Source organism: Rana temporaria, chromosome 1, assembly GCF_905171775.1.
Source record: "Rana temporaria chromosome 1, aRanTem1.1, whole genome shotgun sequence".
Classification (NCBI taxonomy): Eukaryota; Metazoa; Chordata; class Amphibia; order Anura; family Ranidae; genus Rana; species Rana temporaria.
In genome coordinates this window covers 568,580,630-568,595,489 of record NC_053489.1, presented here as the reverse complement: position 1 = coordinate 568,595,489, position 14,860 = coordinate 568,580,630, and the positions used below count along the sequence as shown (strand labels likewise).

The following is a 14,860-nucleotide window of genomic DNA, read 5'->3' as shown; positions in this document are numbered from 1 at the left end:
CCAATCAGCAGTGTTCAAACTAATCAAGAAGTGGAAAATGAGGGGTTCTGTTGAAACCAAACCACGGTCAGGGAGACCAGCTAAAATTTCAGCCACAACTGCCAAGAAATTTGTTTGGGATGCAAAGAAAACCCCACAAATAACTTCAGGTGAAATACAGGACTCTGTAATGTGGCTTGTTTCAAGATGCACAATAAGGAGGCACTTGAAGGATGAGCTACATGGTCGAGTCGCCAGGAGAAAGCCATTACTACGCAAATGCCACAAAGTATCCCACTTACAATACACCAAACAGCACAGAGACAAGCTTCAAACCTTCTGGTAGAAAGTGAAAAAAGAACAATAACTACAAGTAGGTATTGATGGTCGGACTTTGAGGCCAAGGAAGTATATTTAAAAATACATTTTAATATCATCAATATAATATACAAAAGCACAGATTATAAAATACAAATGCAAGAAATGACCACTGTACACAAAATCCTTAGAAGTCGCCGACGCACGTTTCCCTGTGGGGCTTCTTCAGGACGATGACAAGGAATTCGTAGAAAAGTGTGTAACAGAGAACAAGTGGTTATATAACAGATGATCTCTCGATGGATGCATCCAAAAGGCACATAAAGCAGGCGGTATGATACAACCGACAGGAAATCTTGCACTGACTCTGAAGTCAAAACGAAACGTGTTTCAAACTTATGTTGGCGTCACGGATATAGTTAAGCATTGTCTGTACTAAAATGCGTGACCCTGCAGCCAACTGGGACAACAACCCTGACAGAAAAAGGCACAGAATAAGATACCATCCACATATAGCAGGTCCCCAATATACTGGTTCCTGTCTTGGACATCAAAGTTTGAGCCTATAATGGTGGTATCAAGCAGCTGTCCAGGGGTCGGGTATGTGTCCCAGGGTGTAAACCTACGTTACACACATCGTCCTGAAGAAGCCCCACGGCGAAACGTGCGTTGGCGACTTCTAAGGATTTTGTGTACAGTGGTCATTTCTTGTATTTTATAATCTGTGCTTTTGTATATTATATTGATGATATTAAAATTTATTTTTAAATATACTTCTTTGGCCTCAAAATCCGACCATCAATACCTACTTGTAGTTATTGTTCTTTTTTCACTATATACACGGATGTGGCCCATGTGAGTGCAACCCCCTTTGTATTCCATCTTTTCCTTTTTTTTCTTCTCCTCCCTCTTCTTTCTTCGCCCTCTTTTTCTCCTCCCTCTCTACTCTAACCCCCCCCCCCCCTCTTCTTTTTTTTTTTTTTTTTTTTTTACCTTCTGGTAGAAAGTCATTTAGAGTGATGAGACCAAAATTGAGCTCTTATGCCACAACCATAAACGCTACATATGGAGAGGAGTTAACAAGGCCTATGATGAAAGGTACACCATTCCTACTGTGAAACACGGAGGTGGGTCGCTGATGTTTTTGGGGATGTGTGAGCTACAAAGGCACAGGAAATTTGGTCAAAATTGATGGCAAGATGAATGCAGTATATTATCAAAAAATACTGGAGGAACATTTCATTCATCAGCCGGGAAGCTGCTCATGGAACGTACTTGGACATTCTAACATGACAATGATCCTAAAACACAAGGCCAAGTCGATCTGTCATTGGCTACAGTGAAGGTTCTGGAGTGGCCATCTCATTCGCCTGACCTCAATATCATTGAGCCACTCTGGGGAGATCTCAAACGTGCAGTTCATGCAAGACAGCCCAAGAATTTACAGGAACTGGAGGCTTTTTGCCAAGAGGAATGGGCAGCTTTACCATCTGAGATGATAAAGAGCCTCATCCACAAATACCACAAAAGACTTCAAGCTCTCATTGATGTTAAAGGGGCAATACGTGGAATTAAGAACTGGGGTATGTAAACTTTTGATCAGGCTCATTTGGGTAGGTTACTGTTGCCATTATGACTAAAAAGAGTAAATACGGTTTGAGAATGGCTTTAGCCAAACACTAACCATGAGTGAAAAATGTTTTTGTGTTCTCATTCATATTTTCTGAAAAATGGCCAAGCAATCATAAATTCTGCCAGGGTATGTAAACTTATGAGCACAACTGTATCTGAAGAAAGACAGTATAATTTACTAAGTATTTGAATATTTACACAGTATTTATAAACCTCCAACATACACTGCAGTCATGCATTCATTATGTGGGACCCACCTCAGCCCAAAGCACTAGCGCCAAAACTCCCTGGGCAGGCGCTGGAGCATCAAGGAGAACCTAACTGGGAAGGTTGCTATTGCAAGGGGATCACTGAACATCAAGAAAATAATATAAAGTTTATCATATCAATGTGTGTTTGTATGGCGTATGCTCTAGGTTAGAGGTACCTTACTATATGTGTGAAAGAGCCTTGTTAACGGAACACTTTATTCATCATCCAAGAACAAAAACAAGTTTCCTGAGTGTCTAGTTTAGAGAATGAAAAGAGACCAGAGGGGGATAATGTTGGCACCTCGACTTTTCAGTTCAGTTGATACACCTGCAATAAATGATACAAGTTAAGGCCGGTTTATATATCTACTGTGGAATATGTTTCAATCTACCCTCATATTTAAAATAAATAGACTCACTCGCAGGGTCCCAGAAGGTATTTTTAAGTCCTCAGAGATAAAGTTTTTTTTGCTAAAGAACGCTATTTTTTTTATTTTTTAGCAAGTTGTTAAGGTAGGTAAAGTTCCGTGTTAAGTGAATGCATTAGGTCAGACCTGGCAGATCCTGTTGACTTTTATTGAATATTTGTGTGAGACATTGACCTTGGTTGATGACCGTACCTCATGTTTGATTTTGAAAAAAAGAACATGAGTTGCTCTATTCTGGCCTAATGGATTTAGTTGCCTAATCTGCCATAACTTGGTCTTCTTTTGACAGAAAGTTGAAGGGGACTTGCTTTTTTTGTAAGCGAAGATGCTGATTTTAATAGACCAGTGTTGTGCTGGGCTGATAAATTATGCCCGCTTTGTCTAATTGCTGAGAAATACTTTCCTTCAAATGACTACAGGCCAGGATTGTATTGTTGTCTAAAGCTGTCCAATGTATCCCTTTTCCAGAAGCTGGTAGTGACTTCTCTATGTTTGAAGCTTTGCGCGACACCATTTACTCAGAAGTAGCCACGCTCATCTCACAGAATGAATGCCGTCCACATTTTCTTATTGAGCTCTTCCATGAGCTGCAGCTTCTGAACTCGGATTACTTGAGACAAAGGGCTCTTTTTGCTTTACAGGTAACCTTTTTAGACTGATAGAGATATATGTTTAGTCTTCTATATGTTTGATGCTTAATTCATATTCTCTACCTATTGCTAGGATATTGTAACCAGGCGTGTGACTGAAAATTTAGAAAGGAAACCTGACTGCTCCAAGCCTCTGGATTCAGCGGGGTGGATGGCATCCAACTCTGAACTTACACCAAGTGAAAGTCTAGCTACAACGGATGATGTATGTAATTACCTCAGCTGTAAAATTAGGTGTAGACCTGAGCTTTCGCCACAGTATTAATCACACAAACACCATTCTACTTTCTTTTTTTTCTCATAACAAGATGGTGGATTAATGTGTAGAATTACATAGAATTACATTTAATAAAATAGAAATCTGGAAAAAACAAAAGGAAGTGCAGCGCTAGTAAATGATAAAAAATATATAGTTCATGAAAGTATATATGAATACTGAAGCTCATCCTGAAACAAATAAAGAGAGCAAGGAAAAAAAAAGTTTGGTGTAATAGGAAGAAGAAATTTCCAAAAGCCACTCTGTGATGAAGGGTTAAGTGAAAAAAAGTCCAGCATTAAAATCTTGTGATGAAAAGAGCTTCCAAGGAGAGTGATCAAGTGAACTCCAAATTTCTGCTATTAAGATAGGTCTTCACACTGCACCCGTGAGTTAAGACTGCCTGCTTACCGAAAGGAGAGACTGCTTTGCATCAGTCTCATAACACGTATGGAAGTCAGGTCTCCCTGGAACCAATCCGTGTAATGACCAGAAGGAGCTCAGCAATGGATCCAGGGTAAATGCATAAACGATAGAAAGAAAAGAACTCTCATAGCGTATTATGTATATCAAAAAAGGGGGTTTAATAAGTATTGCACTTACAATTGGATGATAGGAATATGGCATAAAATATGCTGAAGAGCCGTAGTCTCTCCACTCTGATACCTCTCGCTACTAGACCAAAACACCGCCGACGTTTAGGACGGAACGCGATGACGTCACGGCACCCAAATAGAAATCTACCCTAGGTACAAAAGCTACAGATAGCAGTATTTAGGAGCAAATGGGGCCCATACATGAGCAATAAACAGAGTCTGAGAAAATTAACCAAGAAGCTAAGTGCTTTCTGTATTTTTTGATTCTCCTGTAAGGTTTACGCTGCCATTTTAACCATTTAACACTGACAGGTACTTACAATTATCAGCTTTTATAAATGTATGTAAAACCTTTAATCCCAGAATGAAAAAAGCCTACAAAAGGAAAATCAATGCAGCCACCACTTCCAAGGATTAGCACGCGGCAATATACAATACATTTTTCTCTTTCGTTCATAGACGGACACAGCATCCTTTGACCTTAGGGTTATGCTTCTTCCTACCAGGAGATTTAGGCAGAATTCTACAGCACTTAAGGTGTTAAAAACTTTCCTTCATGCCGCTCCTCCCAGGGGGCGTGGCTCCCCCAGGCATAACCCCCACTCTGCTTTAGCAGCCTCAGTTTGTTTCTGCCTAACCGTCAGGAGAGTCAGGCTCTCTCTGGAGTCCTGGACTCTGGAGTTTTTTCTTGCAAATTTTTTTGCATTTTGCGAGTTTTTTCCTCGCTTTTTTATTTTATTTTTATTTTTGAATCCTGCGATTCTTCTATCAACAGCCGACTGGGTGACAGGCTGGGTCCTCGACCCTTGTAGTCCCCCCAGGTTCGGCCTTCGAGCGTGTGCCGGCCCTCAGCTCCGCTTTGGGACGTCCACGACAGGCCCCATTGCTCCAGGGGCGGCCGGGGAACTTCGGTTCTAGGGCACACATATGACCGGTCTCTATGGCCTTGTCACAGTGTGTCTGGCTGACAGCCATGCCGTTCGCGGACGTTGGTTCTGTCTGGGATACCTCCAGCCAGGTAGTCGCAGGACAGGTAAGTAGTGGCCCCTTACTCAGGTAAGTGGTCTGGCTGGAATGTTTTCCCTTGGGAGGTCGACTGAGGGTTTTCCCCTGCTTTCCTCTCTCCCTTATTCCTCTCCCTCCTTCCCCCTTTGGGTGACGGCTGTGCAGGGGGTTTTTTCCCTGGGGCTCATATTTTTTTCACTCGGGTATGGCTGGGGCTGTTCTGTGTCACTGCAGGGGACTGTGGTGGACATTCTGGGCATTTTTGTGTGTGCTGTGTGCTGTTTTGGTGTACTGTCATTTTTGGGTACACTGTCTTTTTAAAACTGCGCAACGGCGGCCATTTTGCCGGAGCCGCGCTTGTATTATTCGGCGGCCATTTTCTTGTGGCCGGCGCCATTTTCAGCACTAGTTCGGCCTCTAGTGGCCGTTTCGGCGGGGAAAAAAGACCGCGAATCATCTGAGGGGACAGACGCAGCGCTGCAGCTTCTCCTCAGCACACACTTGCCTTCACAGACCGCGCTGTACCAGGGGGTGGTGAGTCTCAGGGGGCCCCATACTGTGCTCTAGCGGCCGGGAGGTGACCTGTGGGGGACTTTTTTCCTGCCCTTGGCAGTAGGGGTGAAATGGCAACGGCAATATGGAGCCTGAATCAGGCCCCTCATTTCTTACAATGCCGGAATTAACCCTTAAGCGCCCCTCCCCCTGCCACATCTGTTGAATCGGTGTCGGCTGTCCTGGAGTCTTTTCTCACCAGGTTTGAAGCAGCCAGTGCTCGGTTGGGGGGTAAAAAAGCGCCCCCCCCCCGGAGGCTGTTTCTGGGGATATCTCTGACGCAGAATCTGATGCTTCTGGTTCTGTCATGTCAGAGGATGCGGGCTTAACCCACATGGACAGCGAGGATGACTCTGCTGCGGAGTCTGCTGATAAGGAATTTGTTGGAGCTCTTATTACTGCGGTGCGTGAGGCTCTTCATTTAGAGGATTTGGCGGAGACACCAGCGGTGTCAGTCCTTTTGGATTCCGCAAACCACCGCGTACCGCTAAGGTATTCCCCTGTGTTCCTTATTTAGACAATATGTTGTATAAGGAATGGGATACACCGCAAAAGGCTTTTACGGTTCCTAAAAGCTTTGCTACCGTTACCCCCTGGAGGAGGACTTTTTTAAAAAAGTGGGTCACTCCTCCGTCGGTGGACCCTCCTGTGTCCAGACTGAGTAAGGCTACTACGTTGCCTGTGGAGGGGGCTCCTGCTTTCAAGGACCCCGCTAATAGGAGAGTGGAGGCCGTGGCCCGCTCCCTGTTCTCGGTGGTGGGTTCGGTGGTAAGGCCTGCTCTGGCCGGAGCCCTGGTAGCTCAGACGCTGACTGAAAGGGCGAAGCTCCTGCTGCAGGACCTGGAGGTCCAGGGGGCTTCCGAGTCCTCTAGGGACCTGGCTGAACAGTTGATTCAGGGTCAGAAGTTTCTCTGCGAGGCGGATATGGATTAGATTCCTTTGCTTTCCAGGGCTTCTGTCTACGCAGTGGTTCTGCGCCGCCTTGTATGGCTGAAGTGCTGGTCGGCTGACCAGTACTCAAAAAAGGCCTTGGTAGATTTGCCCTTTAAGGGCGGACGGCTTTTGGGGGCATCCCTGGATGACATCATTAAGGATGCCACTGGAGGTAAGAGCACCTTGCTCCCTCAGTCGGGGAAGGGTAGGGAACCTCGCCGCAAGCAAGGTCCTACTTTTACTACCCCCTAAACGGTTTTTTTCGTGCGCCAGCGCGGCTGGAAAAGGTCCGCAAGGTGCAAAAGCCCTTGCTGCCGGGCGTAAGCGCCCCTGGTTCAAAAAACCGAACAAGCCTGCGGACAAGCCTGCTTCCGCATGAAGGTCTGCCCCCGCCCGGGTCTCGGGTGGGGGGACGGCTTCACGACTTCGTGGATCGGTGGAATTCTCTTCTATCCGACCGTTGGGTTTGCGAGGTGGTCGCCTCGGGGTACAAGATAGAGTTCCTTTCTTGTCCCCCAAACAGATTTTTTTCCATCCAACCTCCAGCTTCCTCCGGATCGTCGGCTAGCCCTGTCCGGGGCTGTCCAGGATCTTCTGGACAGGGGGGTGGTTGTGCCGGTCCCCTCGCTGGAACGGTTTCGGGGGTTCTACTCCAATCTGTTCGTGGTCCCCAAGAAGGGAGGGGTTCGCCCTATCCTGGACCTAAAGGCCCTCAACTCCTTTGTCAAGGTGCAGCGATTCAGGATGGAGTCGGTCCGTTCTATCATGGCGTCCCTCCACCAGGGGGACTTCATGGCGTCCTTAGACATCATGGACGCATACCTGCATGTTCCCGTTTGCACAAGCCACCAAAGGTATCTGCGCTTTGCGATCGGGGAGGACCACTATCAATTCGTGGCCCTCCCGTTCGGGCTGGCGTCGGCACCACGGGTGTTCACCAAGGTGCTCGCCCCGATCCTGGCCTTGCTACGGCAGCGAGGGATCGCTATCGTGGGATACCTGGACGACCTTCTCCTGAGAGCTTCTTCAGGCTCAGAGTTAGAGGAGGACGTGTCCATCACGTGTCGGACTCTGCAGGAGTTCGGCTGGTTTCTGAATCTCAGAAAATCAGTGTTGGTTCCGTCCCAGAGGCTGGAACCCCTGGGGCTGGTTTTGGATTCGGGGGAGACAAAAGTGTTCCTCCCATCGCAAAACCTGCTGACCCTGCAATCTGCAGTGAGACAGTTGTTGACCCAGAAGTGGTCATCTCTTCGCTTCTGCATGCGGGTTCTGGGTCTGATGGTGGCCTCCTTCGAGGCAGTTCTGTATGCCCAATCCACACCAGGGTACTACAGAAGGAGATTCTGTCACGATGGGACAGGGTCCCATCTTCTCTGGATCACCAGATTCGGTTGAGCCATCTGGCCAAGTCTTCCCTGGCATGGTGGCTGACGTCTCCGGTGCTTCGGTCCGGGAAGTCTTTTCTTCCGTGCCGCTGGACAGTGGTCACGACGGATGCCAGCCTCTTCGGCTGGGGGGGCACCCAGTCAGCCCAGGGGCGCTGGACTCGGGAGGAGTCCCGCCTGCCGATCAATATCCTGGAGCTCCGAGCAATCAAGCTGTGCCTTGTCAGGTGGTCGCTGGAGCTGCAGGGCCGTCCTGTCAGGATCCAGTCCGACAACGCCACGGCCGTGGCGTACATCAATCATCAGGGCGGCACAAGGAGCTCGGCCGCGGCGACGGAGGTCGCTCACATACTTCGGTGGGCCGAAAGGTCCGTTCCGGCCCTGTCGGCGGTATACATTCCGGGAGTTCTGAATTGGCAAGCCGACTCCCTAAGTCGCATGACTCTGGATCAAGGGGAGTGGTCTCTCCACCCGGAGGTGTTTCAGATCCTGTGCCAAAAATGGGGCACTCCAGACGTGGACCTTCTGGCGTCCCGTCTCAATCGGAAGGTACCACGGTTTGTGGCTAGGTCAAGGGACCCGTGGGCAGACGCGTCAGACGCGTTAGTGGCTCCCTGGGTCAATATCACCTGATTTACGCCTTCCCTCCTCTAAGGCTCCTACCCCGCCTGCTGCGCAGGGTGGAAGCCGAAGGTATTCCAACGATCCTGATCGCCCCGGATTGGCCGCGTCGCTCTTGGTACGCGGACCTGGTACGTCTGGTGACAGACGCCCCCTGGCGTCTGCCTCTGAGGGAAGATCTCCTGTCTCAGGGCCCGATCTTCCATCCTGCTTTACGGTCACTGGCTTTAACGGCGTGGCTGTTGAAAACCAGGTACTGAAGGACCGGGGCCTGTCGGGCCCGGTAATCTCTACCATGCTGCGTGCACGGAAGTCCACTTCTCGAAAAATTTACCATCGTACATGGAAAGCATACATCTCTATGTGTGAGGAGATGAAGTGGCACCCCCGTACTTACGTGGTGTCCCGGATCCTGCTGTTCCTACAGCGGGGAGTGGACCAGGCTCTTGCCTTGAGCACGATCAAGAGTCAGATTTCTGCTCAGGCTGTTTATTTTCAGCGTCCCTTGGCAGCGAATTCTTTGGTTCGCACGTTTGTGCAGGGGGTCCGGCATGTGGCCCCCCCGGTGCGCCCTCCGCTACCTTCTTGGGACTTGAACTTGGTCCTCTCGGCGCTTCAGCGTGCCCCCTTTGAGGACATTCGGGAGATCCCCTTGCTGACTTTGTCGCAGAAGGTGGTCTTTCTGGTAGCTATTACCTCTATCAGACGAGTGTCTGAACTGGCGGCCTTGTATTGCAAGGCCCCCTACTTGGTCATCCATCAGGATAAGGCGGTGCTGCGCCCGCAGCCCTCTTTTCTTCCGAAGGTCGTTTCGGCCTTTCACATTAACGAGGACATTGTTGTTCCATCATTATGTCCTCAGCCGAAGAACCCGAAGGAGGCCTCTTTACATTCTCTGGATGTGGTTCGGGCCCTTCGAGTTTACTTGTCGGCGACAGCTCCGTTCCGGAAGTCGGACTCGCTGTTCGTGTCTGTGTCCGGTCCCAGTAAGGGCCTGGCAGTCTCGTCGGCCACCATTTCCAGGTGGATCCGACAGGTTGTGCTTCAGGCCTTCGCCCTGAAGGGGCGGGCGCCTCCCTTTCGGGTCATGGCGCATTCGACCAGGGCGATCGGGGCCTCCTGGGCTTCCGACACCAAGCCTCTGTGTTACAGGTGTGTAAGGCAGCGACCTGGTCGTCGTTCCACACTTTTTCAAAGTTTTATATGGTGGATGTGAGTGCATCTTCTGATGCCTCCTTCGGCCGCAGGGTGTTACAGGCGGCAGTTTAAGGTTGGAGTTCCTCCGTTGAGTAACTCCGATTTTGTTTGGGGTGTAACCTGTTTTTGCTGTGTTATTTTCCCACCCCTCGAATTTTTTTGACACTGCTTGGGGACGTCCCTAAGGTCAAAGGATGCTGTGTCCGTCTATGAACGAAAGAGAAAAAAGGATTTTTGTACTCACCGTAAAATCCATTTCTCTGAGTTCATAGACGGACACAGCACCCACCCCTCCTTTGTTTGTACTGCTTGTTACGAACTGAGGCTGCTAAAGCAGAGTGGGGGTTATGCCTGGGGGAGCCACGCCCCCTGGGAGGAGCGGCATGAAGGAAAGTTTTTAACACCTTAAGTGCTGTAGAATTCTGCCTAAATCTCCTGGTAGGAAGAAGCATAACCCTAAGGTCAAAGGATGCTGTGTCCGTCTATGAACTCAGAGAAATGGATTTTACGGTGAGTACAAAAATCCTTTTTTTGGGTTTAATATCACTGCAATCTTCAATGTATGACAATTTGTACTATATTGTGTTTTTATGCCTTATTTTAGGAAATGTATGCAAAAAACTCTAACAGCCAAGCTTGCAATGATGGTGAGAAAAATGATGCAGATAACATTAGCAGTTTGTCAACTTCTTCCCTTTTTGAGCCTTTTGCAACAGATGACCTGGGTGAGTATGGACCATTCACAGAATTAATCTTTAGAATGCTTGTTTATCCTGTCAGGTAGTTGCGCATTGCATGGTGTTTACTTGTGGGTTTAAAGGGGTTTTCAAGCTGAAAAAAAAATATTTTTCTAACCAATGTACACACAGAAGCAGCTTTGTAATCTGTTTGCTCAGTTGGTAGTAGTTTTTCCTTTCCATATCCATGGGCAGACTTGAGAATGGTCTGTGATATGGCAGTCTCTGCATTGCAGCTTCAGTTTTGATTTCCACATGTGGATCTACCTCTTGTCTATAATTTTGACCACATTTCCCATGAGGAATCATGCCTGCATTTCAAAAAAAGGGGAAGGGTGGTGCTTGGTCTGATGGGATATGTAGTTCTTTGCTATTCCAATTGCTACTGGCCAGTAGCAGATGTAGTGTTTTCGGCCAAGCTGACAGTATATATTTGCCTTCCATTTCATTTCCACACTTATTCATCCAACTATTTGTGATTTTGGCTTAATCTGAGAATATTGCGAAATGCTGGTTAACTCATTTAATTGTTTATATCAAGCATGTGTTATGCCTTTGTTTGCAGGGAACACTGTGATTCATTTAGATCAAGCACTGGCCAGGATGAGGGAGTATGAGCGCATGAAAATTGAGGCTGAAAATTGCTTAGATGCTGAATGCTGCAGTAAGCTTAACAATGCTGCTTCTAATATAGAAGGTAACCACTAAATCCCAAATATTAACAAAAAACACCTTGTACATATAACAGAGAGATGACAAGCAGCTTACATTAACTGTTGTGATTAATACATTTTAATAAAAATGTCAGTGACCTAATGATATTTGTTTAAAAAAACTGTATTGGAAAGGCTGGGTGGAGAAAGTTTTAACCTCCAACTGTTCAGTGTTGGCATTTTGTGTTGAAAAAAATGACCACGTGTTGTCAGAGACATAACCTAAGAACCTTCAATGCCCCAGTGCAAGTAGCTACAAATGGCCCCCCTAAACAGACCCCCTGATGTACCACAGAAAGGGACTGAGGACAGATCCATCAGTCCCTTTCTCTGCAACCTCCGCTGCACAGAATGAATGAACAGGAATAGATCTGTACGGAGCTTCCCATTCATTCATAAACCATTTTACTATGCCCCAGCTATGAATGAACTAATAAGAGTTGGTGGATGACACCCTACTGTACCTGGACGATTCGGACACCTCCCTGCCTCAGGCTTTGGCCCTAATAGAGCGATTTGGCGCCTTCTCGGCCTTAAAATAAATTGAAACAAATCCCAGATACTTCCCTTAGACAGTTTTCCAGCACCAGGACATAGAGCATTGCTTCCCTTACAGAGAGTTGACCGTATCAAATATCTTGGTATTCACACCACCAGAGACCCGGCTGACTATATAGCACTTAATGTGACACCATTATTTGACATGCTTAAGTGCAAGACACAGGTGTGGGCACGTTTGCCCCTGGGTGTTATGGGCCGCATAAGTCTTATCAAAATGGTCTTGCTGTCTAAATTTTATATGTGATCTGGCACTCTCCTGTGTATCTGGTGCTCAAGCTTTTCAAATCTATAGAGGCTCTTTTAAAACCGTTCGTATGGGGCAACAACAGACATAAGCTCCCGTGGCACAAGCTTAAGAATCCCACAGATCTGGCGGGAATGGCCCTTCCTGATTTTGGTCTTTACTACCTTGCGGCCCAACTCTCTCAAATTTTACACATTGACAAGACTGACAGGGACAGGTTTTTGAGTTTTCTCTGTCCAAAATGGGCACAGCCAACAATGGATGCTATGGTGGCGATAATTGGGAAGGCGGAAAGGGTGGGTGGACAGGCTGGCCTGTAAGACCCTTCTGTACCAATATAGGAGGATTTGGACCCTGGCGTCCGATAAATTGCACATCCCTCTCTTGCTCAACTTTACCCCGCTATGGCATAACGTTGCCCTTCCCGAATTTAGTACACTCCTTGATAGTGAACTATGGTGTACAAGGGGCATTTTTTATCTATCCCACATCACCTTGAACGGAAGACTAAAAACATATGAACATCTACAGGTGGAGTTTTCGCTCCCAGATTACATGCACTTTAGATATATGCAGCTTAGTCATGCTTTTCATGCACAGTTCCCCCATGGGCAACCCCTCTGTAGGGACTAATCCCTTGGTGGGGGCCGTAAAATACCCAGACCCTAAAAAGCTCATCTCAAACTTCTACACTATGCTGACGCTCCCGGCGGCAACTGTAGGGGCGTATGCTCTGAAATCTAGATGGAGACATGGGCCCCGTGGCAGATGATGAATGGAGTGACGCCATGGACACATGCAAACTGGTCTCCCCTAAATTATCTGATCGGCTGATCGTATCTTACGCCGTTGAGGGTATCAAAATACAAACGCGACTCCTCGGCTGCATTTCCGATGTGTGGTCGTGAGACGGGTACTTTCTTCCACCTCCTGTGGAGTTGTCCGAGGATGCAGGCCTTTTGGTCCCAGGTTGTAAAGTTCCTCCACGACACCATGGGGTCCCCTATAACCCTGGAACCAAAATCGTGTCTCCTGGGAATCTTCCCTAACCCCGACATTAATAAATTTTCTAAATTATTTCTGTTTCGCACGGGATTGCGGAGGTTAATGTAGCCCTACCATACAATAATAGAGTTGGTGATCGACCACGATCTCTGACTGTTTATTTTTTAAGACCGACCCTGACAGATCCCACACAACAGCTGGTGGGATGGGAAAAACCGGGAAACGCTGTGAGGGGCCAGGACATCAATAGGGGGGTGGCGGGAGCGGCATGTACATGAACTAATGCCCTCCATTTCCCTACTGCAGCCCCTGAATGCCTGCAGGAGGGAGAGGAGGAGAAGCGGCATTCAGCAGGTTTATGGAGGGATCAGTACCTCTACGTGCCGCTGCCCTCCTATTTAGGCATACAGGGGTGACCACATAAGCCCCCTGGAGCATGGGGCCAGGTTGCAATGGCAACCCCTGTACACGTACGCCTTTTGAGTGTTGTATAATTAAGTGTAAATTCATCTTCAGTAACTTTTTGCAAATACCTCTATGCAATTCCAGATCCCATAAGTAGTACATATCAGCGATCCTCATTTTAATATTTTGCTCCTGCCTGCTGTTTGCGGGACAGGCTGAACGCTACATGTGTGCATCAACCAGCAGCTGCTTCAGCCCCTTTGAACTGGGTCCATGCACATGATATTTTTTCCTCCTTTTAGATGTAGAACGGGTTGCAGGAAAGAAATTTGCATGATTCCCCCATCAACACACAGTGCTGACAAGAGAATTCCTCCTGCCAAGACATTGTCCATGGTATCAGACACACCCACTACTGCACAAGTCTGCTCTCACTCGGAGGATCACCATGAGGAATCAATTGTCATTTGCCCTCTGTTCTGCTTGCAGTGAGGTTTGAAGCACCTGCTGCCAGAGGAAGGTTAGGTAGTCCAGCCAGCGATATTCCAGCCTCCTACATCCAGCCGGACATCCAGCAGGACTCTGCACCCCCAGTGCCGACTCCTAACTCTCACTCCTAGGGCCAGACAGGCAGGGGTCTCCTCAGCCAGGACAGCTACTCTTCCTCCAGCTTTGGCCTCCCTCTTTCCTCCCCAACATCATCAAGGTAAGGCCTTTTTTCATTCAGGCCTATCCACCTCCCCTTGGGCTAATTCGCGACCGTCCGAACAAAGGGGATAACGGATAGATTTTCCATCCCCCACACTCCCAGCCGCGATCAGGGCATCCCCGCTGCCTCCATTCCTCAATCCCACCTCGGCCTGAACAATTCCGCGGCAAGCTCGCGGCGACCGCATTTAGGAAAGTTCGCGGCTTTTGCTCCTCACAAACCCCCTCAAACTTCACTAAACCACCCCTGCCCCTGGAGGATCTCTACCATCGCCCCTTGGTGCCCCAGAGCCCCCTCCTCCCTACAACCGGGCCTCACCCAGCTGCACAGCCCCTCGGCTCGGGCCTAGTCCCGGTCGGCAGAAATCATTTGGGGTCTAAAGCCATTCGCCTCAATATTACCAGCCGTCACAAAAAAAAACTCTAAGGAATGAGTAACTGTTAAGAATCAATCGACGATCGACAGATCAAAATTACAGGCATTTACCCCAACCTAAGCACATATCATGCGCTTTAGTCAAGACAAGGTCGGCAGTAAAACACCGACAAGAAATCCATGATTTCATTCTACAAAATGATTTAGACTGCCTTTTTATCACAGAATGCTGGCTCACAGCCGACTGTAACACCATTCTAGGAGAATTGGTGCCAGAGAATTATCGCATTCTAACAGAAAACAGAGTG

At 47.9% G+C, this 14,860-nt stretch overlaps 1 protein-coding gene across 10 annotated transcripts in view; it reads left to right on the top strand.

Annotated features, from left to right (window-relative positions):
- The window catches only part of PCM1 (pericentriolar material 1), a 229,552-nt gene that overhangs the window by 160,116 nt on the left and 54,576 nt on the right, over positions 1-14,860 (top strand). For 9 of the 10 annotated variants that reach the window (XM_040334544.1, XM_040334515.1, XM_040334558.1 and 6 more), the window contains 4 exons: positions 3,077-3,249; positions 3,332-3,463; positions 10,408-10,528; positions 11,106-11,237. In XM_040334544.1, coding sequence (XP_040190478.1) covers positions 3,077-3,249; positions 3,332-3,463; positions 10,408-10,528; positions 11,106-11,237 — 558 coding nt within the window. The remainder of the gene's footprint in view (positions 1-3,076; positions 3,250-3,331; positions 3,464-10,407; positions 10,529-11,105; positions 11,238-14,860) is intronic. The other variant, XM_040334550.1, reaches the window with a different exon arrangement.